The following is a 22612-nucleotide window of genomic DNA, read 5'->3' as shown; positions in this document are numbered from 1 at the left end:
GAAAACAAATGAGGAAACAACAGCATTAAGTAAAAGAAAGAAAAAAAGAACAATGTCATAGAATGTTTTAAAGAGAAGAGAAAGGAGCAAGAGAAAAATAAAAGTAAGTGATGGCCTGATTTTAAAAAAAAATGTAAATAGAATTACACAAGTAAAAGAAGTGTAATATGGATTTGGAAAGTTTTCTTCAGTGTCCAAGTGGATTACCTAGTAATGGGAAGAGGGACTGCCTCTGACATAATCTGATTGGCCTGCTCCTTGATCACCTCCCCCTGAGGGGGAAGCAGCCTTACCAGGCCACTTTTGATGAGAACTGATTGTTTAAGATCAGAAAGGAGAGAAGAATCTCCCCTATCAGTGGACTTGGGGAGGGGCATGCATGCAGAAATGGGAGGGAGGATGGGATCAGGAGTGGAGGAGGGAGGGGCTTATGGGGGGATACAAAATGAATAAAGTCTAATTAATAAAAAATTTAAAAAAGTTAAAAAGTAAAATGCAATAAATTTATAGTAAAAAAGAAAAGGAGAAACACAAAGAACAAGACAAAAAGAGGTGAGGAAAAAAAACAGTATTGATGCTTCTACTTTCTGATATCTCCAAAGTGTGGATGTGGTGGAGGGAAGGGGAGACCTGGGAGGTGTAGGCTCTGCTTTAGCCTGCACTTGATCTGAAGCTGAGCCTGGGCTAGATGAGGGTCAGGTGTGCAACAGAGCTGCCATCCGGTCAGCATTGCCTCTTCTGTGTGTACTGTGACTCTGTGCTGCCTACGCTTAGCTTTGCAGGCTCTGAGGTGAACAGGTTCACTCACTCTCTTCTGATTCCTGAATTGTGCATGCTATAACAGCTCATGCTCTAGCTGACGGGTGTTTCCCATGTAAACTGGGAATGGGAGAAGCAACGAGGACTGAGATACATATAAGTGGATTGACCATCACGGTGGAATGTAGCTCCAGGAGTTGGGCACTCAGCTAGAGTTTTAGAATTTCTGCACCTACTGGCAGTAAGTCTTGTGACAGATAGCTTCAGAAGTTTTGCCACAAGCAGACCTTAGAATCAGAGCTATCAATATCTACACACACACACACACACACACACACACACACACACACACACACTCACTCACACACATGTTCATTATCCACTTATATTTCTTTCCTACTATTGTCCTCCCTTTCCTTACTAGAGGTCTATTTTCCACATTCATATTTTTTTATTTGTTTTGTGACCCACTGACATTAATCAGAACTGTCTTTGTGACTCTGAGTTTGAAACTATTCATTGGATTTCAGTCAACTCACAGTTAGCTTACACAGTTGAAGACAATGGCTCTCCAAGAGTTTATCAGTACCACGTGCACATCCTGGCATGTGGAATCCCGCCATCTCTTCTTCCACAACTAACTGCTTCTCATGATAGTCTTCTGAGCACAGCATGTTGATGATTGTACCTTGTTAATGACCTCTCATTATAAGTCATTATATTTTTTTTAATTAGTATAGTTTAACTTTTAATTGGAATGAAAAGTGACAGGTTTCTTTAATGTATTTTCATACATAGTTTTCATTGATCATCCCTCTAATGCCCACTCTTCTTCCATACCTCCTGAACCCCATTTCTACTTGCACCCTAAAACCATCAGTATTTCTACTTCCACTTTCATATCATGTCTGTTCTATTACTATCTACACTCCCAATCCCAAATAAGTCAGTCTTAACTAAAGGGATCCTTTGCAAATTGTCCCTGACCTCCTCTTTGAGAAACCAGAAATGGTAGAATGGAACTCTGTTCCGTTGATAGATCATTTGTCAACAGGACTGTGAGCTTGTCATTCTCTTTCCAGAAGAGCCACCTGATTTGCCTGTGGATGAGACCTCTGGATCCTTGGTCTCTACCCCAACCACTGGAGAGCAGCATGCTCCCTATGCTGAGAGTGGCTTTTCACTGGGTCACATTGTTATGCACACTTCTCAGAATAGTATCTGTCACAACCCTGTGGTTTCTGATACTGCTCTAATCATCCTCCTTTAGAATAATGTCTATTCTTTAGTAGTGTTGATTCTTTTCATTCACTGTGTCACACAGAGTAAGCGTCTTAGATGTAAGCATCTTGGAAAACTTTCTGAACAAAATCTGTAAGAAACTTTTGCCATTGACAAATTACATTTCAGGACAGAGATGGAAGACAATAAAGAAGTGTAGGTTGCAGAGAACAAAATATTCCTTCCCTTGGAATGAAAACAAAAGTCAACATCTATCTAAAATACTTCTGAACATGACATAGCTTTTGCCAACATCATCTTCCTGCAGCTGTTGCTATCTGCACAAGACCTGTACAAGATTAAGCCAGTAAAAATTACAGCAAAGCTACTGGAGAACTGCCAAGGCTCCATCTCTATTAGAGGAGATACCATAAGTTGCTGGCTCCTAAGTCAGGGAGAGCCACTTTTCTTTGGGGATAAAGATTCTAGTATGTTACTCTTGCTCCTATAGATGGCACCAAATCCATGGGGATATAGGTGACACCTAGAGTATAGGTTATAACAACAACCAAAATATAAAGTGGATATGAACCTGGGAGGCTGTTGGTTTAGAAAGCCTTCCAGTGAGTGGGGGTGGGGGGGGGGGTGGGGGTGGAGGTAGTGATGGATGGATATGATAATATACATTATATAAAAAGAAATAAAATCCAACAGCAACTTGAAAACATAACTGGACTAGGGCTGGATAATTCAATAAAGCAATTTACAGCTGGGACCGTGGAACATCCTTGGATAGTCTAAGAAAGAAAGAGTTACATTCACACTAGGTAGTCTATCAGGATTAGCACTAAAGAGCATGTTCACCACAGACAATAGGCAGAGACTCACACTGACCCTGATAGAAAGTTCACACCAAAAAAAAGTGTGTGTACATAATTGCCAAGTCCTTATTCTCATGACAGTCTTCTCTGTGCTGTCCCTGCTGTTATTCCTGACATCTCAGAGCTCTACTGTTGACCACCCAGAGGACTTTACATTGTTAATCCCTTTGGAGACAGAAAGCTGACCCAGCAGTCTGGGAACTACTCCATTGCTGCCCCCATAAAGATGCATCACTGCTGACCCCAGACAGAGAGCTGCCATCACCACTGACCCCAGACAGACAGCTCTATAATTGCTGACTCCAGACAGAAAGCAGCATCACTAATGACTTTAGACAGAGTGCTGTGTCACTTTAGGCCCAGGACCCCGTATCTCAAGTCATGCCATTTTCACTTTTACTTGCAATTGTTAATAAACACAAATTTTTGAATTTTTAAAATTTTAAACAGTTATTGGCATTTGTGTTAGGAATTGACCCATTGGCTTTATGCTGGCTAATTAACTGTTTTACGCCTGAGGCAAATGCCAGCACCTTTTGTTAATATAAAAGATCAGCTGCTGGTTGACTGCAGGTCTGTGTCTGAATCCACTGTCTTCCTGCAGCAAACAGACTGCCCCTGACTGCCCAGAGGGTGATGCAAAATCGCATGCTTCCATATTGTAGTAATGTGAAGATTGAGGGCCAGACACAGAGGTGAGGTTCTCTGTGCTGTTCTTTAGACACTGCTGCCTTTAGGTATGCTCATTATGAACGCTTTTGTCCTTGGGTTTTATGGTGAAAGAAGGAAACAGGATCATATCTAAAAGCGAAACCACAGTATTTATTGCACTGTTTGCTAAGTAAAATTATAGGTTACAATAAAAAAGTAAATGAAGGCAAAATCCTGAGTTACTGCCTCTAAGTACCAATAAACACATGCTACAGAATTCATACTTTATATCTTTTAAACAAGGTAGGTCGTTACGTGTTCAATGCTAAGAGGAATTTTATCTTGCCGATAAATGTAAGTGAATCTCTTAAGCTCCAAATCTCCAGATACAGACAATTTACTGTAGTCATCAAGATTATACATACAATTTCACTTCAGCACAATCTGTAATTCTATTGATATTTTAATAATAATAAATAAAATATATGTTGACAACAACAAATAAAACAATGTTACTTAAAGCACCCACATGTGCACTTATCAGTACAGAGACACTCACATACCTAAATAAAAACAAAATTAACTTTAAAAACAGAGAAAACAGCAAATATGATCAGTAATTTGCTGAAGAAAAGCAATTATAGAAATTTTAATTAGGGCTTGAATTTTAATTGCATCTGAGATTTGGAAGGAATGTCACAAGAACAGGAATTTTGCGAGCTCATTCTGGAAGAAGTCTGCTGAGCATTAAGTAATATCATCTTCACAATCTCAGAGAATCCCTGTGGTCTACCTCAGAGCCATGCATTGGAAGTGAAACTGAAGAAAACCTGGTGTTCAATTCCTTAAAAGACAAGGTGTAAAGGATCCTGAAGAATGTTACTCAAGATTGACCTCTGGCTTCCAAAAGCACAGACAAGTACCACAGTGCATATATGCTTGCAAACATGCTCACCTGCATACTAGAACATGAAACACACACACACACACACACACACACACACACACACACACACACAGGTGCAGTTATCCTTACTTGGTTCTGAGAATGACCCTGTTGACAAGGCATGTAATTGTCCATGGTCTCATCCTCTTTACTAATATCAAAGCAGCCTTGGGAAGTACCTCACCAAGGAAGGCTGTAAAGTCAGCTATTGAAGTTCTTATCCAGCTCAAGATTATACAACATTTGAGAATATTCTCTTTCATTTCCTGTGGCATAAATGAGCACCTGTATGAGTAGCGCACACACCCTGGCTCACACACTAATTGTAGTAAGAAATTTGAGGTTATCCTATTATTACAGACACATTTACTGCAAGGGTTCTTGGAGGCTGAAGATGGGAGAATAAACAATGCCCTGTAAAAATCCCTTTTCCCTGTTTCCTTTGTCTTCCAATGTCTATCCCATTAGCCTTTCTGAATGAGGATTGAGCATTTTACCCAGGTTCTTCCTTCTTGCTTAGCTTCTTTAAGTGTACAGATTTTAATATGTTGATCCTATATTATATGTCTAATATCCACTTACAAGTGAGTATATAACATGTGGGTCTTTCTGCTTCTGGGATACCTCACGCAGGATGATCTTTTCTAGGCCCCACCATTTGCCTGCAAATTTCATGATTTCCTTGTTTTTAGTTGCTGAGTCATATTCCATTGTGTAACTTTACCACAATTTCTGTATCCATTCCTCAGTTTTAATGGGCATCTAGGTTGTTTCCAGATCCTGGCTATTACTAATAAAGCTGCTACGTGCATAGTTGAGCAAATGTATACTTGAGCATATTTTGGATATATGCCTAAGAATAGCATAGCTGGATCTCGAGGTAGCACTATTCCTAATTTTCTGAGAAAACACCAGATTGATTTTGAAAGTGTTTGTACAAGTTTACATTCCCACCAACAATGGAGGAGGGTTCTCCTTTCTCCACATCCTCTCCAGCATGCATTGTCACTTGAGTTTTTTATCTTAGCCATTCTGATGGATGTAAGATGAAATCTTAGGGTTGTTTTGATTTGCATTTCCCTGATGATTAAGGACGTTGAGCATTTCTCAAGTGTTTCTCTGCCATTTGATATTCCTATCTTGACAATTCTCTGTTTAGCTCTGTACCCCATTTTCAACTGGATTACTTGATTCATTGCTTTTTAACTTCTTTAGTTCTTTATATATTCTGGGATATTAGCCCTTTGTCAGATATAGGATTGATCATTTCCCAAACTGTGGCCTATCAGAAGGCCTCTTAAGGATTCTACCCAGTAGGGTATTAAATCAGATGCTAAGACTCATAGCCAAACTTTGGACAGAGTGCACGGAATCTTATGAAAGGAGGGAGAGATATAAAGACCTGAAGGGGACTGTAGCTCCACAAGGATAGCAACAGAACCAACAAATCTGGGCCCAGGAATCTTTTCTGAGACTGATACTCCAACCAAGGACCATTCATGGAGATAACTTAGAATCCCTGAACAGATGTAGCCCATGGCAGTTCAGTCTCCAATTGAGTTTCCTAGTAAGGGGTACAGGGACTGTCTCTGACCTGAACTCAGTGGCTGGCTCTTTGATCACCTATCCCTGAAGGGAAGGCAGCCTTACTAGACCTCAGAGGAAGACTATGCAGCCAGTCCTGATGAGCCCTGATAGTCTAGAGTCAGATGGAAAGTGACAGGGTCCTCCCCATCAGTGGGCTGGGGGAGGGGCATGGGAGCAGAAAAGGGAGGGAGAGCAGGATTGAGAGGCTAAACAGAGACATGCTGTGAGACTTTGCTCAACTGTTCAACTAAAGGATGAGTAGCTGCTGAGTCATATTCCATTGTGTAACTTTACCACAATTTCTGTATCCATTCCTCAGTTTTAATGGACATCTAGGTTGTTTCCAGATCCTGGCTATCACTAATAAAGCTTCCTGAGGGTTTTGGTAATGCTATTTACTAGTGTTATGAACTTGAACACACCATCCCCCTGGCCTTCGTTTTTTTTTTTTTTTTTTTCATCAATGAAAGGAAGTAATACCATCCATGAAGGCAATGAGAAGCAACTGCAGTGACACATACTGAAAAATAGTCCCCAACTTTTCCCAGAGCAGATTTTTAATAATAAAGTGCCTATATTATAAGTTCCCTCTTTGTGAAATTTTCTTGCCCATAGAATGTGACCTCTCCTGCTCTTTCCATCTTTTCAGACAACTGTGATGACCCATTGGCCTCCTTCCTCTCACCGATGGCTTTCTCCAGCTCCTCAGATCTTACTGGAAGTTCCAGCCCAGCTCAGCTCAACTGGAGAATGGGTAAGTACAGTACCTAAACCCTTAACCCATGCACTAGATGAGGACATTGTGAGTGCTAAAGACAGAGGAAGTACTCTGTCTTTACAGGGGTCACATCCAAAATACAGTCCAGAAGGAAATCTGGAAGGTTAAGTCTATAGGGAAAATACTTCTATCATGTAATAGTCAACACACTCCTCTAACTCAAACATCCACCAAGGATTTCTTTGTGCTGTGTTGTTGTTGCTGCTGCTGCTGCTGCTATGGTTGTTGTTTGAGATGATGACCCTGGAACCCAGGACTTCATGTATGTTAGCAATGTGCCTTCTCATGGGAGTACATAGCTATGCTATGAAATTCTTTGTACAGATTTGTATGTGTGGATGCACTTTTTTGTGCACAGACAAAACATGATTGTATATGCATGCTTACATGTATGTAGTTGTGTGTTGTGGGAAAGGAAGAGGACACCTGGAGTGGTATCTTGGGTGTTGTGTAATCTTTTAAGAGGAAGGAGGTCTCACTAGCCTGGAGCTTGAAGGCAGGCTGCCTAGATTCTTCTCTCTGCCTTCCAGAGCTGGGATTACAAAGATGCACCACCATGCTCATTCATTTTTAACATGGGTTCTGTGAATCAAACTTAAGTTGTCATGCTTGAATGTAAACACTTCATCCACTGAGCCATCCCCAACCATGTGAAATGTTTTTGGTCATCGTAAGAACTATTATAGAGTTTATTTTATAAAATATTTTGTTTTATTATGCATATTTTGTGGGCATAAATATCTACTATAGCATGCTTTATGGTAAGTTAATGGGATGTTTATTAAAATATTTCAATACATTCCATTATTAATTTAATATTTAAGACTAATATTACTATTTTAAAGTATATATTAAATGTTCTTAATTAAAAGTAAAAACAAATAGTATGTAACCTTCTCAGATAGAGAGTACCTTGGGTAAGTACTTGGTCTTATAAAACTATAGTAGTTACACTTGACAAATCTCTAATGCAAAGTGAACTTAACCATAACAATGTTGGATATTTAGCTATAGTTTAATCATCTTTTGATATCAATTTTATGATGTATAGAGAGTAACATAGAGAACTACATTAATTCTTATTTAAAAGAGTTTAAACTATAAAATTCTAAAATTTGATTAGTATTATGAACATGTTCTTGATTAAAAAATAGTTGAGTGCCAGAGCTAGGGCATTTGTACCAGAAAGTACTTTGCCCACAAGCATAAGGGCATGAGTTAAGATCCCTAGAACCCGTGTTAAGTGCCAGGAGAATGTGACAGCTGCCTACTTTCCCAGAATTCAGGAGGCAAAGACAGGCGATGCCTAGAGCAAGATCATCAGCAGGACTAGTCAAACAGTGAGTTCCTGGTCTACAAAAGAGCTTGTTCCAGCAGGTAAGGTGAACGGCAACTGAGGAAGACCTGCTAGAGTTTTCTTTCTGTTCCTGTGATAAAAACTTTGACCAAAGGCAATGTAGGGAAGAACGGGTTTACCCAAGAGTCTGGATTACATTTCATCATTTCAGGAAGCCTAGGCTGGGATTCAAGCAGGAATCTGAAGGCATGCCTTGTTGCTGTTGCAAAGATCTAACTGCCAAGGAAGTATAGCAGAAACCAAGAAGAATGGAACACTGCATGATGATTTGTTTACAGGCTTAACCAGCTTTGTAATACAGTCCAAAAGATGACGCTGTCCGTAATGTGCAGGGCCTCTGATACCTGTTAATAATAAGGAAAAATAATAATAATAAGGAAAATACCATTAATCTTGCCCTTAGGAACAATCTAGTCAATCACTCTAGAATATTTTCTTAGGTAACTCCAGTCTATGTCAAATTGATGGTTCAAGCTATCTAGGGCAACATTGATGTCAACCTTGATCCTCCTCCACATAAACAAGTGCATGTGCATTCACATATATTCACACACACACACACACACACACACACACACACACACACACACACCAAAAATGTATATACATTTTATATGCAAGTTTAGGATAATCATTGGCCTTTTCTAATTCACACTAACTCCTCTCAACTGTGTGCCTCTCATGTGTATATTAAGCTGGCTATCGTATATTTTTTCTATTTTGATTTACCTTTGTATTCTGTGATTCATTTTAATCAGTTATTGAATTATTGATATTTTAACCCTCAGTGAATTTAATTTGTTAACACCTTCTAATTTTGAATCTTCATTAATTCTGATTTTATAGACTTATTTTTACTCATGTAGTTTATTTCATACTATACATTACAAGCTCGCTGTTATAAAGTATCTATAACCAAAAAGTTAAAATCATAATTTATTCGAGAAAACCATCTAAGAATACAGGTGTCTCTCCATATTCATTTGGTGGAAACAAAAGAATTCATATACAATGAACACGAGTGTCTTTCTTGTCATGGTTATTAAACAACACTGTACAGCTGTTATTTATTTGGCATATAAAACATGTTAGATGTTAGGGAGAATCAGTGTTATGTCATTTTATAGCAAAAATCTGGACATTTGTGGATGTTATACACTGGAGGAACTACTGATATAATGTGTGTTCTGATACTGGTCTTTGATTATTCTTATAAATGAGTACCAAATTTTAACTGTCTTATGTATATTGTCATATTAATCCATAGAATAAATATTATATTAATTATAACCTTTTCCAACCAAACAAAGTTGCTAAACTTCAGGGAAATGGCATAGCTTGCCCATATCATATAATAGGAAAAAGAAAATACGTGGGTTCAAATCCAACTCAACTAAATTCAAGATTCATTCTCACTACTGCTATAACAGCAGCTTGATTCGTTAAAAAACCCAGGGAGGGATGGAGCAGGATGAAAAATGGCTTACAAACCAGCCAGAGCTCACATGCCAGCTGTGACACTGGTGTTCCACGGGCATCAGAAAGCCTCAGGCTAAACTAGGATTTATATTTTTGATACCTGTCTTACAATATTACCTGGAGATATAGACCAGAGGACCATGTAGAGAAGAGCTTTTCTACTACAGGGCAGAAAGCTGGAAGTCAATCAGGGAGGTCCCATTTTCATTTCTAGAAGAAACACATTTTGAGACATTTAAATCCAGCTCTGGAAGTACTTCCCAAGATGATTAAGCTTATGGCTACTCAAAAAGTGTGACACTCTTTTGTGACCCACACTTATAGATTGGGTCAGCACTCTAAAGAACTCCTAACCCATTTCTGGGGCATCTGCAGGTCTAATTTTAGGCCAGTTACCTCTCGACTAAACAGATATTTGCCAGATATAGTGTCTCTGCAATGATTAACTATTCCGATCCTTTCCTGGCTTGGTAGGGAGCCTGGGCTTGGGTGCTATACCTTTGACCAGTATGTATGAGAGAAAAGACTGACTCCTTGCCTCTCTTTGTAACAGCCCAAACAAACAAGAGTGAACAGAGGCTGCAGTCATGAAAGTGTGATGCAGAGACTGGAACTCTCCCTGTAGTCAGTGTACAGCGTACTAACAGGACTTTCCATTCACAGGGCCTCATCTTCCCTTAGGGAACAACAAATCCAGGCTCTAGGGCAATTGGAACTGTGGCTCTTTTACTCTCTCCTTCTCTCTCTCTCTCTTCCTCTCTCTCTCTTTCTTTGTGTGTTTCTGAATTACCTGGGCACCTTTGCCAGTAATATTGGCCAACCCATAGACCAGATGTTTTGCCTTGATACTGATCAAGTGCATATTCAAAAGGTTTCTTGGACATTTTAACATGCAACCAGAGTTACAAGCTAATATTTTAGGACAATCAATAAACAGTCAATGGTTGTGTGACTATTCAAGAGGACATCGGAAGAAGAAGAAAACAGGAAACAACCTAGGAACCTGCCACAGAGGGCCTCCAAAAGCCTCTGCCCTGCAGACTATCAAAGCAGAAGCTGAGACTTATGGCCAACTGTTGGGCAGAGTGCATGGAATCTTATGTAAGAAGTGGGAAATAGTAAGATTTGGAGAGGACGGGAACCCCACAAGGAGAGCAACAGAACCAGAAAATTTGAACACAGGGGTCTTCCCAGAGACTCATATTCCAACCAAGGACTATTCATGGAGATAACCTAGAATCCCTGCACAGATGAAGCACATGACAGTTCAGTGTCGAAGTGGGTTACATAGTAATGGGAAGAGGGAATGCCTCTGACATAATCTGATTGGCCTACTCTTTGATCACCTCCCCCTGTGGGGGGAGCAGCCTTACCAGGCCACAGAAGATGACAATATAGCTACTCCTGATGTGATCTGATAGACTAAGATCAGAAGGAAGGAAAAGAGGACCTCCCTTATCAGTGGACTAGGGGAGGGGCATGCGTGAAGAAAGGGGGGGAAGGTGGGATCGGGAGGGGAGGAGGGAGAGGCTTATGGGGGATACAAAGTGAATGAAGTGTAATTAATAATAAATAAATAAATAAATAAATAAATAAATAAATAAATAAATAAAAACTTGAAAAATAGAGTATATTTATGTGTTAGGCACTATTCTAGAACCTTCACACATGATTGTCAAAATAGGCAGTAATACTATTTATAGAGGTGATAGTTTGAGGAGGTGACTCAGTTGCCTAAGAGCTTGCTTCACAAACATGAGGACCTGAGTCCATCACCCATATAAAAAATCTAGGGCTGGTAGTGTACACAGTTACCCAAACATTGTGAGGGATAAATGGAATCAGGAGGATACCTTGTCCCGGCTGGCCATAAATTCTAGCCAAACCAGTGAGTTCCTAGTTCACTGAGAGACACTGCATTAAAGAACAAAAAAGTATCAAAGCAGATGCTGAGACTCATAGCCAAAATTTGGGCAGAGTGCAGAAAATCTTATGAAAGAAGGGGGAGATAGAAAGACCTGGAGGGGACAGGAATTCTACAAGGAGAACAGCAGAACCAAAACATTTGGACACGGAGATCTTTTCTAGACTTACACTCCAACCATGGACCATTCATGGAGATAACCTAGAACACCTGCACAGACCCATGGCAGCTCAGTGTCTAAGTGCGTACCTAGTAAGGCGAACAGGGACTGTCTCTGACATAAACTCAGTGGCTGGTTCTTTGATCATCTCCCCCTGTGGGGGGAGCAGCCTTATCAGAACACAGGAAGACAATGAAGCCTGTCCCGGTGAGCCCTGATAGGCTAGGGTCAGAAGGAAGAGGAGGAGGACCTCCCCTATCAATGGACTGGGGTAGGAGCATGGGTGGAGAAGAGGGAGGGAGAGATTGGGAGGGGAAGAGAGAAGGAGCTGCAAGTGGGATTCCAAGGGAATAAGCTCTAATTAACAAAAATAAAATATTATATTAAAAAACCATGGTGGAGAGGCTGGAAAGATGGATCAATAACTAAGAGTACTTGCTTGCTCTTCATGAGAACCTTAGATGTCATAATTGGTGGTCACCACCACCTGTAACGCCAGCTTCAGTGGTGATGATGCCATCTTCTGGCCTCCACATGCATGTAACACACATGCAAATATCTGCATATAAATTATACATACATATAAATTACATACACATTAATTAAAATTAATAAAAAAATTAAAAAATTTAGTTTGCATAGTTGAGAATGTAAGCACATAACCCAAGAACTCAAAGAGATTCAGATGTATGCACATATGAGTAGAAAAAATAATGAATATGTGTATATGCAAATATATATCCAACATAGGGAATGTATGCACTTATGTTACAATTACATTAGAATAAAACATGAAAGTAGGGTAATGCTGTGAAGAACAAATTTTGTCCAGTGAATGGACAGCCAGGTATAAAATTTATCAAATGAAGAAACCACTTTGCATTAATTGATACTGAAAATTGTAGAAAAAAATGATTTCTTTCTTCTCAGATGAGATTTATTTCCTGTCTATAAACTATCAAGCTCAAGAGGAATGAGAGCCTGAGCATCGCTTTTCTACATGCGTTCTTTAAATCTATCTTTTCATTTTAAGAATGAACAGACATCAAATATACCCTCCTAGAACAGACAGGCCCACAATTACAAAATGCTGGATATGCTGATACCAACAAAGGTATCAAAGAATTTCTTCATTAATACTGGTTTGTGTGTCTAGGAATTCAGTCTTGTTGCATGCTTATATAGCATATAACTGAAAAAAACAACAACAATAACAGAAAACAAAAAAGAACAACATGCTCCATTCCTAGCACAAGGAGTTCACCAGACAGAATATCAGTCACCTATGGAGGAGTAATCCTCATCACCATTTCCATGGGGCCAGGGTGACAGAACTTCATCACAGGAGGGAGTCTCATGGCCATGCCACAATTCACCAAGAAATCTCCTACCTCATCCTCACTCTATCTATCCAGGGGCATACTCTACATTGTCTTGTTCCAGTGCATACTCAAAACTTCAGTAATACACAGAGAAATAGATGTTTGTGATTCTTATTAGCTCAATTATTTTTCCCATGGTGTTATTGGAGCATCAGTCATAAATAATTGTGTATATTAAACTACATGTTATAATGACTTGGCATATGTGTACACTGTAAAATGGTTAACACAGTCAAGTTACAGCCTTATTCTCCTGTACTCATTTTTTGGTGCATGCACGTATGGGTATTTTTCCTGCAACCTTATCAGATTTCAAGTGTAGAGCAGTACACTGTCATTAATGAATCACACTACTGTGCCACTGAAGCCTCAGAACTATTCTGTTGTTTCAGCAACTGGGTCTTTAGCTCAGGGCTGCCTAGATCTCACTTCGCAGCTGAAGATGTCCTTAAACTTCTAATTCTCTATCCTCTGTCTCCTCAGTGCTGTGATAACAGGCTTTTAGGGACATACATAAATTATACAGTGCTGTGATCAGGCCCTGAACAAGAACTGTATCAACTGAGCTACATCCCCAGCCCCTCTAGTGTAGTGATTTCCATAACAGCATACAAGTGGAGCAGCCTATTTTAGTTAGCTACATTCATTTCCTGCCTTCCTGTCTCCACCCAATACAAAATCACTGCTTCCTTAATATCTAAACACCAATTTTGACACGTACACACATAAAAACATAGACACTAAAACATATCCATCTTCTCTAAACTAGATTTAAATTTGTGGAGATTGGGATTAAGATTCACATACAGTTTTTCATTTCCAAGAAAATGACTTAAAATTCCTAAGCAATAAATTCCTGTCAGAATGTAATGTTTGGTCAATTTAAAGCCACAACTCTCATACAAATGTAAAATGACTACATCAAGGAACATCCAATTCATTTATAGGATGGACATCAGAAGAAAAAGAAAACAGGAAACAACCTCTGAACCTGCCACAGAGGGCCCCTGAAAGCCTCAGCCATGCAAACTGTCAAAGCAGATGCTGAGCCTGATGTCCAACTGTCGGGCAGAGTGAATGGAATTTTATGTAAGAAGTGGGAAATAGTAAGAGCTGGAGAGGACAGGAACTCCACAAGGAGAGCAACAGAACAAGAAAATTTGAACACAGGAAACTTCCCAGAGACTCATACTCCATCCAAAGACTATTCATGGAGATAACATAGAACCTTGACAATGCAGCCACTTCTGATGAGAACTGATAGACTAAGATCAGAAAGAAGGAGAGGAGGACCTCCCCAATCAGTGGACTTGGGGAGGGGCATGCATGCAGAAAGGGGAGGGAGGGTGGGACCAGGAGGAAGGGGCTTATGGGGAGATACAAAATGAATAAAGTGTAATTAATAAAAGTTAAATAAAAAATTTTAAAAAAGAAGGGAAATGAGAAGACAGAAATTTTTTTTCAAAAAGTTTGAAGTCTTGAGGAACTGAAGGAAAAAAAGTGGAGGGGATTTAGCAAATAAATTTTATTCTTTATCTTCCAAGCCCCCTCAAACCATCATCTCATCTCACACAAGGAAAATGAAAAGCTGATACTACAAACAAGGACCATGTGTGGAGATAATTTAGAATACCTGAACAGAAGTAGCCCATGCAGCCGAGTGTCCAAGAGAGTTCCCCAATAATAGGAACAGGGACCCTCTCTGACATGAACTCATGGGTTGGCTCTTTGATCACCTCCCCCTGAGGGGGAGCAGCCTTATCAGGCCACAGAGGAAAACAATGCAGCCAGTCCTGATGAGACATGATACTCTTGGGTCAGAGGGAAAGGGAGGAGGACCTCCCCTATCAGTGGACTGGGGGAGGGGCATAGGAGAAGAAGAGGGAGGGAGGAGGGAAGTGGGAGGGGACGAAGGAGGGGACAACAGCTGGGATACGAAGTAAATACACTGTAATTAATAAAAATAAAATTAAACTTAAGAAAAGAAAAGCAGGAAGAAGCACTAATCGCTTTTGAAAAGTCCTGGGAAAAGCACTAAGCTGGGGTCAGTGGCCAGAAACTTAGACAGCCAAGTCATTCCATGTAACTAAGGCCTAGGTAGGACCTCTGTCTGTCAGGTGTGCTGTATTTGTGGCGAGAATGCTTTGATGGATTAAATTTGGTGGATTAAATCAGAGGAGCTTTTACAAATACTGTCAACAGGATATTCAGGAGCTGCTGACCAACAATGAAAATGCCCCATTTGAATTAGATCTTGATAATTATAAGAACTTTTTTTTAAAAAAGTATTTATTTTTATTAATTACAGTTAATTCACTTTGTACCCCAGCTGTAGCCCCCTCCATGGTCCCCCCCAAATCTCACCCACCCTCCTGCATGGGCTACTTCTGTTCAGGTATTCTAAATTATCTCCACACATGGTCCTTGTTCGTAGTATCAGCTTTTCATTTTCCTTGTGTGAGATGAGATGATGGTTTGAGGGGGCTTGGAAGAGAAATAAAATAAATCTATTAAAATAAATAAAATCTATTCGCTAAAATCTATGTGCAGGGGTTCTAGGTTATCTCCATACATGGTCCTTGGTTAGAGTATCAGTCTCAGAAAAGGCCCCTGTGAATGTAAACTTGTACAACCACTTTGGAAATCAATCTGGCACTTTCTCAGACAATTAGGACTAGCGCTACCTCAGATCCAGCTATACCATTCCTAGGCATATATCCAAAATATGCTCAAGTACATAACAAGGACAATTGTTCAACCATGTTTGTAGCAACTTTATTCGTAATAGCCAGAACCAACAACCCAGATGTCTCTCAACAGAGAAATGGATACAGAAATTGTGGTACATTTATACAATGGAATACTACTAAGCAATTAAAAACAAGGAAATCATGAAATTTGCAGGGAAATGGTGGAAACTAGAAAAGATCATCCTGAGTGAGGTGTCCCAAAAGCAGAAAGACACACATGGTATATACTAACTTATAAGTGGATACTGGACATATAATATGGGATAAATCTACAAAAATCTATACGCCTGAAGAAGCTAAGCAAAAAGGAGGACCCTGGGTAAGATGTTCAATCCTCACTCAGAAAGACAAACAGGATGGACACTGGAAAAAGGAGAAAACAGGAAACAGGACAGGAGCCTGCCACAGAGGGCCTCTGAAAGACTATCCAGCAGTGTATCAAAGCAGATGCTGAGACTCATAACCAAAATTTGGGCAGAGTGAAGAGAATCTTATGAGAGAAAGAGGAGATAGTAAGACCTGGAGAGGACAGGAGCTCCAAAAGGAGAGCAACAAAACTGAAATATCTCAGGCCACAGTGGAGGACAATGCAGCCACTTTTGATGAGAACTGATAGACTAAGATCAGAAAGAAGAGGAGAACCTCCCTTATCAGTGGACTTGGGGAGTGGCATGCATGCAGAAAGGGGAGGGAGGGTGGGATCGGGAGGGGAGGAGGGAGGGGCTTATGGGGGGATACAAAATGAATAAAGTGTAATTAATAAAAAAAAAAAGAAGGCAAAAAAAAACTGAAATATCTGGGCAAAGGGGTCTTTTCTGAGACTGATACTCCAGCCAAGGACCATTCATGGATATAACCTAGAACCTCTGTTCAGATGTAGCCCATGGCAGCTCAGTCTCCAAGTGGGTTCCCTAGTTAGGGGAACAGAGACTGTCTCTGACATGAATTCACTGGCTGGCTCTTTGCCAAATTCCCTCTGAGTGGGGAGCATCCTTGTCAGGCCAGGGAGGAGGACAATGCAGCCAATACTGATGAGACCTGATAAGTTAGGGTCAAAGGGAAGGGGAGGAGGACCTCCCCTATCAGTGGACTTGGAGAGGGGCATGGGAGGAGATGAGGGAGGGATGATGGGACTGGGAAGAAGTAAGGGAGGGTGCTGCAACTGGGATACAAAGTGAATAAACTGTAATTAATATAAAAATTAAAATTTTAATTAAATAAAAAAGAAAAAAATCCTGTGCCCAGATTATTTATTTATTCATTTATTTTTTTAATTCATACATTTTTAAATTAATTACAGTTTATTCGCTTTGTATCCCAGCTGTCAAGCCATTCCTTGTCCCCTCCCAGTGCCACCCTCCCTCCCTATTCTTCTCCTATGCACCTCCCCAGATCACTGATAGTGGAGATCCTCCTTCCCTTCCATCTCTCCCTAGTCTATCAGGTCTCATCAGGACTGGCTGCATTGTCTTCTCCTGTGGACTGGTAAGGCTGATGTCCCCTCAGAGGGAGGTGATCAAAGAGCCAGCCACTGCGTTCATGTCAGAACGGTCCCTATTCCTATTACTAGAGAATTCTCTTAGACACTGAGCTACCATAGACTACATCTCTGCAGGGATTCTAGGTTATCTCCATGCATGATCTTTGTTTAGAGTCAGAAAAGTCTCAGAAAAGACCCCTGTGCCCAGATTTTTTGGTTCTGTTACTCTCCTTATAAAGCTTCTGTCCCCCCAGGCCTTTCTATCTCCCCCTTCTTTCATAAGATTCCCTGCACTCTGCCCCGAATTTGGCTATAAGGCTCAGCATCTGCTTTGATACCCGCTAGGTAGAATCTTTCAGAGGCCCTTTTAGGGGAATAACTTAAGGGACCCTGTGTGATTAAAACACAAGTATAGAAGTCTTAGTATTCATAATAGAAAGAAGGTTCATGGATCTCTTTCCTATGAAACAGGTTTAATAAATAATAATCCTTAACATTACCCCTTGAAATTTTATGTCTTCTCCCTCACTTAAATATGTATTTTGAGATGTTTATATTTAGAAGTTTATGTCACATACCTCTGCCAATACCATTTTGTTTACATAGAAAATTTGGCAAATTTCTTTTACATCAATGTATTATCAGCTTCTAGAGTGCATGGATGAGTGAAAAGGCTTATCTTTCTTGATTCTGTGTTTTCACCCAGGATACATACACATACCTGTTACAGTCATTTTTTTATACCTGTGTTTATTTCTCAGTTTCTCTCTTAACCTGGCTATCTCATAAATAATGGAGATTTTATTATGTTTGATTAATAGTAAGCTTTACAGCACAGGAACTGCTCAGTTAACATCCTATCCTTACCCTCTCTGCTAACTTGGTTTCCTCCCTGCGTACAGCCTGAGGATACTTGCGTCTTGTGGCTTTCCTTGGTGAGTTTTCTCTCCTCATCTTTCCTGCACCTCTCACATGGCTCAGTTTCCTACTTAATCCCCTCCTTTCTCTCCAAACTCCTCCTCTCCTGGCTGGCAAGATGTCTAGCTCTATATTCTCCCCTGCTCAGTGACTGTACGTAAGCTGCTTTATGGACCCACCAGGGGACCATTGGGCAGCAGAGTTTATACAACATTAAGAAAGGAGATTCTCATAACAAGGCTTGCAAGCAGATATGGGGAATACACAAATCAGCATCGGAATTACATAATAACCTTATTTCTACACACACCATGTACACACAGAAACAAACATGCACAACACACACACTGTACATCACATACAATACACACACAGGAAGCACAGCACAAATATCAGACCACGCCATACACACACCCCCCCACACACACACCACACGATGCGTACAAAACTCACACATAGTACATGAACATACACCACACAATGCATGCAACACAACACACACACACACACACACAGATTCTACTCACAGACCACACCATACCATACACAGCATAACAGGCACACATATACACTAACACACCAAGTACACACATAACACAATGCACATGCAATACAACACAAGTCACCACACACTGTACACACACACCACACCCCATCACACACATACACAACATACACACATTTAAATAAATAAATAAATACATGTGGTAAATGTAATAAAGCTGTAGAGTTTTGTTTGTTTGTTTGTTTGTTTGTTTGAAATTGAGATTTCTTTTAAATGCTCTTAAGCATAAACTGTGGTTTTGAGCACAGTCCATTTATTTAGGAATCATGAAGACATCAGTCATTACTAGACACTTTAGACTTTATGTCTCCATGTATTTGTGTTTACAGTCACTCAATTTTGACATTATTCAGAAACAGGAGTGGGTGATCACACAGGTTGTCTTAGAAAGACTACACATATCTTGAGGTTGCCCTCATCATTTTCCAAAGCACATTTACTATTTGGCTAATAAAGAAAAATGTTTGCCATGATAACCACGTAAATCCTGAAGGTTTTTCTATTAGCTTCAATGTGGGGTATATTTAAATAACAGGGAAATAAGCGGAGGTGATAATCAGCCAGGGAGCAGCCCTTAAGCTGAGCACTTCAGCTGAGAGTCAATGGATCAGAATATGCTTAACTTCATCTGTTTGTGAATGCCCAAAGCAACTGTTCCATTCAGGTTCATTTTCAAGAGGGTTAACAAACTGAGGTGGGGATTCTGTCCATTCCTACTCTGAATAAAAAGGAAGTGTGATTTTCTTCAGCCCGGTTCGAAGAAATCAAATCATCTTATATTAAGCACCTCATTGTTTTAGTTTTGGCTAGGTTTTATTTTTGAAAGGGTATGTATTAATTGCTCCATTTCACTTTTTAGGTGTATGCATAGCATGCTTGAATGTGTGTGTGAACATCTTGCAGGATGATGCATGTTCATGTATGCAAGTGTGCAAGTTGAGGACCAAGGCTCAGTAACTTGTGCTCGTTGTTCTCTACATTTCATACGGTACAGAATCTCGCACCTGAGCCAAGTGCTCACTAACCTTGCTAGTCCAGCTTGCTGGTTTGCTTAGGGAGCACCTTGCCTCCAATTCCTGTGCACTAAGGTTACAATTAGGCCAGGATCATCTTCCCAGGATTTTTGTGAGTTCTGAGATCCAAACTCAGGTCTTGCACAGCACAGCAAGCACTTTACCTGTTGATCCATCATCATAGAAATGCTTTCTTCTGTTTTAATATAACTTTATCTTACATATAAACATATAAAATGGAAAAATTCTAAAGCTTGAACAAGAAGTCCAGGTTGGGACTGTTGGCATTAAAAGAAAATTATGAAGGCTTGAGGATATAATTTCAAACTAGAGAATATCACTCTAAAAAGACAAAGTCCTACATTACTCTGCCATAATGAGTTTATTACTTATAATATGCATCTATTTATTAAACAGATAGACTAGAGAAAAATACTACATGCAAAAGCCACAAGCATACAAATCAACCTTTTGTGGAGGAATAAAATGTCATGTCATATTTCTTTTCAATTGATAGTATTGTTGAGGTAACACTGTTTAAAACCATTTTTAATTCTTTACCTTCTAAGAGCAGTGAAGCCTCTGAAATAGGCAGGGTCAGAGAGATTGGCACAGTGAATGATTCTGGCATTAGTATGCATTTCCAAAAAAATAAAATAAAATTTGCAGTCTTTCAGTTCTAAGGAGTTAGTAGAAAGGCAGGAGGTGTAGATCGGACTTTTGAGAATGGTGACGAAGATAGTTGTAAAAACAAACTTGTGTTTCCATGGCTGGTATATCAGAAGACTCAGATGCTTCTTCTCATGACTCAACCATTAGTTATTGTGTTTTTCTCTAAATACAAACATGCAAATAACATGTTTTGATCAAACCTACCCCTTCTCTTTCCACTCCAATTCGTCTTCTATGCTCCCTATTACTTATCACCCCCAACTTCATGTGTTCTTACATTTTGTGTTGTTGTTACTTTTGTTGTTGTTCCTAGTGGTGCTGGTGGTAGTTGTGGTGGTGATGATGGTGTGTCCATGTGTGTGTGCTTTAAATACACTGAGGTTATGTGGTACTTAGGGTTGTCTGTAAAAACATGGCTATAAGACCATCTATTATGCATGTACAGATTCTCAGGGCTGACATCTTTGAAGTAACCTGGTTCTCCCTACCATGGAATCCATCAGTTGCTCCTGAGCTAGAGGTGGGGTTTCATGACCCCCATTCCCTCTCTTTGATGGGATTTTATCTCTCTTGAACTTGTCTTACACACACAGCCATAGCCACTTTAAGTTCATATGTGAACAGTACTGTCTCAAAAACACTATTTTATTGCTGACATGCACTATCTCTAGCCCTAAGGCCTTTATGTACCTGCTTCTAAGATGATGCCAGAGTCATAAGGAGAGAGAATGTTATAAAGGTGTCCCATTTAGAGCTGAGCACTTTAGGCTTATTTTTTTTCGCCAAACCTACTTTATTTAGGGTTGCTAAATGCTTCTACCTCCCTTCTGAAGACTTAGATTTTTCACCAAACCTATTTTATTTAGGGTTCATAAAATGCTTCTACCCCCCTTCCACCCACTGGCCAGAGGTAGGGGAGAAAGATTATTAGGTAAAGAGAATCGTAGACCTTTTTAGAAGTAGTTCTCTGGGATGAGCCCACTCTTCATTGTCTAGATACCAGCAGCCCACTCCAAAGGCCAACACCAAGCAGCAACATGAATCAGCACAATTCAGAAGATCGGGACAAGTCAATGAAAGCTACAACACTCGGTTGAATTGCGTCAAAATATTCTCTGTACTGTATATTAAAATGTGTGTCTTTTAGAGTGTGCATCCCAGAGACATACTACCTGTGGCTGAGTCTTTATATTACGACTTCCATTGAGTCATCTGACCAGTATTCAGCATTAGCCTTCGTGCAATTTTTGTCATATTCACTGTGGGATTATCTGCATGGCTTGCTTTGTCAAATGGGAAACACACAATTAGAAGCCTTAATTAGGTTGTGGTTTCGCTTCCTTGATGTTAAAAGACCATGTTTATGGAGAAACAGTCATCTCATTCATAGCAAGTGAGCCAAGCCCTGGATGAGCTGGGAGCCACATGATACATATGCAACACTGATGCATAAATAGTTTCCCAGAGACCCAACAGGATTTCTTAACAACCAAAAATGTATGATGTATATTGTTCTTTTAAAACATGAAATAAATTGGGGTGCAACTGATAAAAAAATCTCTGGAATGTTTATCTCTATTAAGTCAAGTGTTGAAGCATGAAGATCAACTCGGCGATATAGATCCAAAAAGCAATGTCTCGCTGTCCATCGACATCTATATATCTCCTCTCCTCAGAGTCCTCCCACAGAGGCCAAAGTCAGGCTGCCTCACATGGGAGAACCCACACCAAAACATCACATGCCATCTCACAAGTCATCCTTCAGCAAAACATCACATGAGTCTACTGAGTCTTCAAAGAAAGCAGAAACTTCCACTTCAGAGCATTCCACATTCTCTGTTCTCTGCATGTTGTACAGTTGTGAGACTCTGCGTTAATCTCTACCTTCTGTAAAAACAAGCTTCTCTCATGAGGGTTCAGAAATGCACTGATGTATGGACATAAAAATAAGAGCTTATGGGGCAGTTTATTACCATGTTAATTTCACAGGATAATAGTATTAGGTTCTCCCCTGGGGTCTATGATCAAGCCATGTTTTTTGTTCCTTTGTGTGTTTGCTTGCTTGCTTTTGCCAGTTTACAGTACCAGG

General features: G+C 39.9%; 1 protein-coding gene across 2 annotated transcripts in view; it reads left to right on the top strand.

The window, feature by feature from the left end:
• Positions 1-22612, top strand: part of LOC129672188 (contactin-associated protein like 5-1-like) — a 715327-nt gene that overhangs the window by 183163 nt on the left and 509552 nt on the right. For both annotated transcript variants that reach the window (XM_055601503.1, XM_055601502.1), the window contains exon 2: positions 6695-6799. In XM_055601503.1, coding sequence (XP_055457478.1) covers positions 6695-6799 — 105 coding nt within the window. The remainder of the gene's footprint in view (positions 1-6694; positions 6800-22612) is intronic.

Source organism: Psammomys obesus, unplaced genomic scaffold (assembly GCF_907164565.1).
Source record: "Psammomys obesus unplaced genomic scaffold, mPsaObe1.curated_primary_1811, whole genome shotgun sequence".
NCBI lineage: Eukaryota > Metazoa > Chordata > Mammalia > Rodentia > Muridae > Psammomys > Psammomys obesus.
This window is presented reverse-complemented; position numbering and strand designations above follow the sequence as displayed.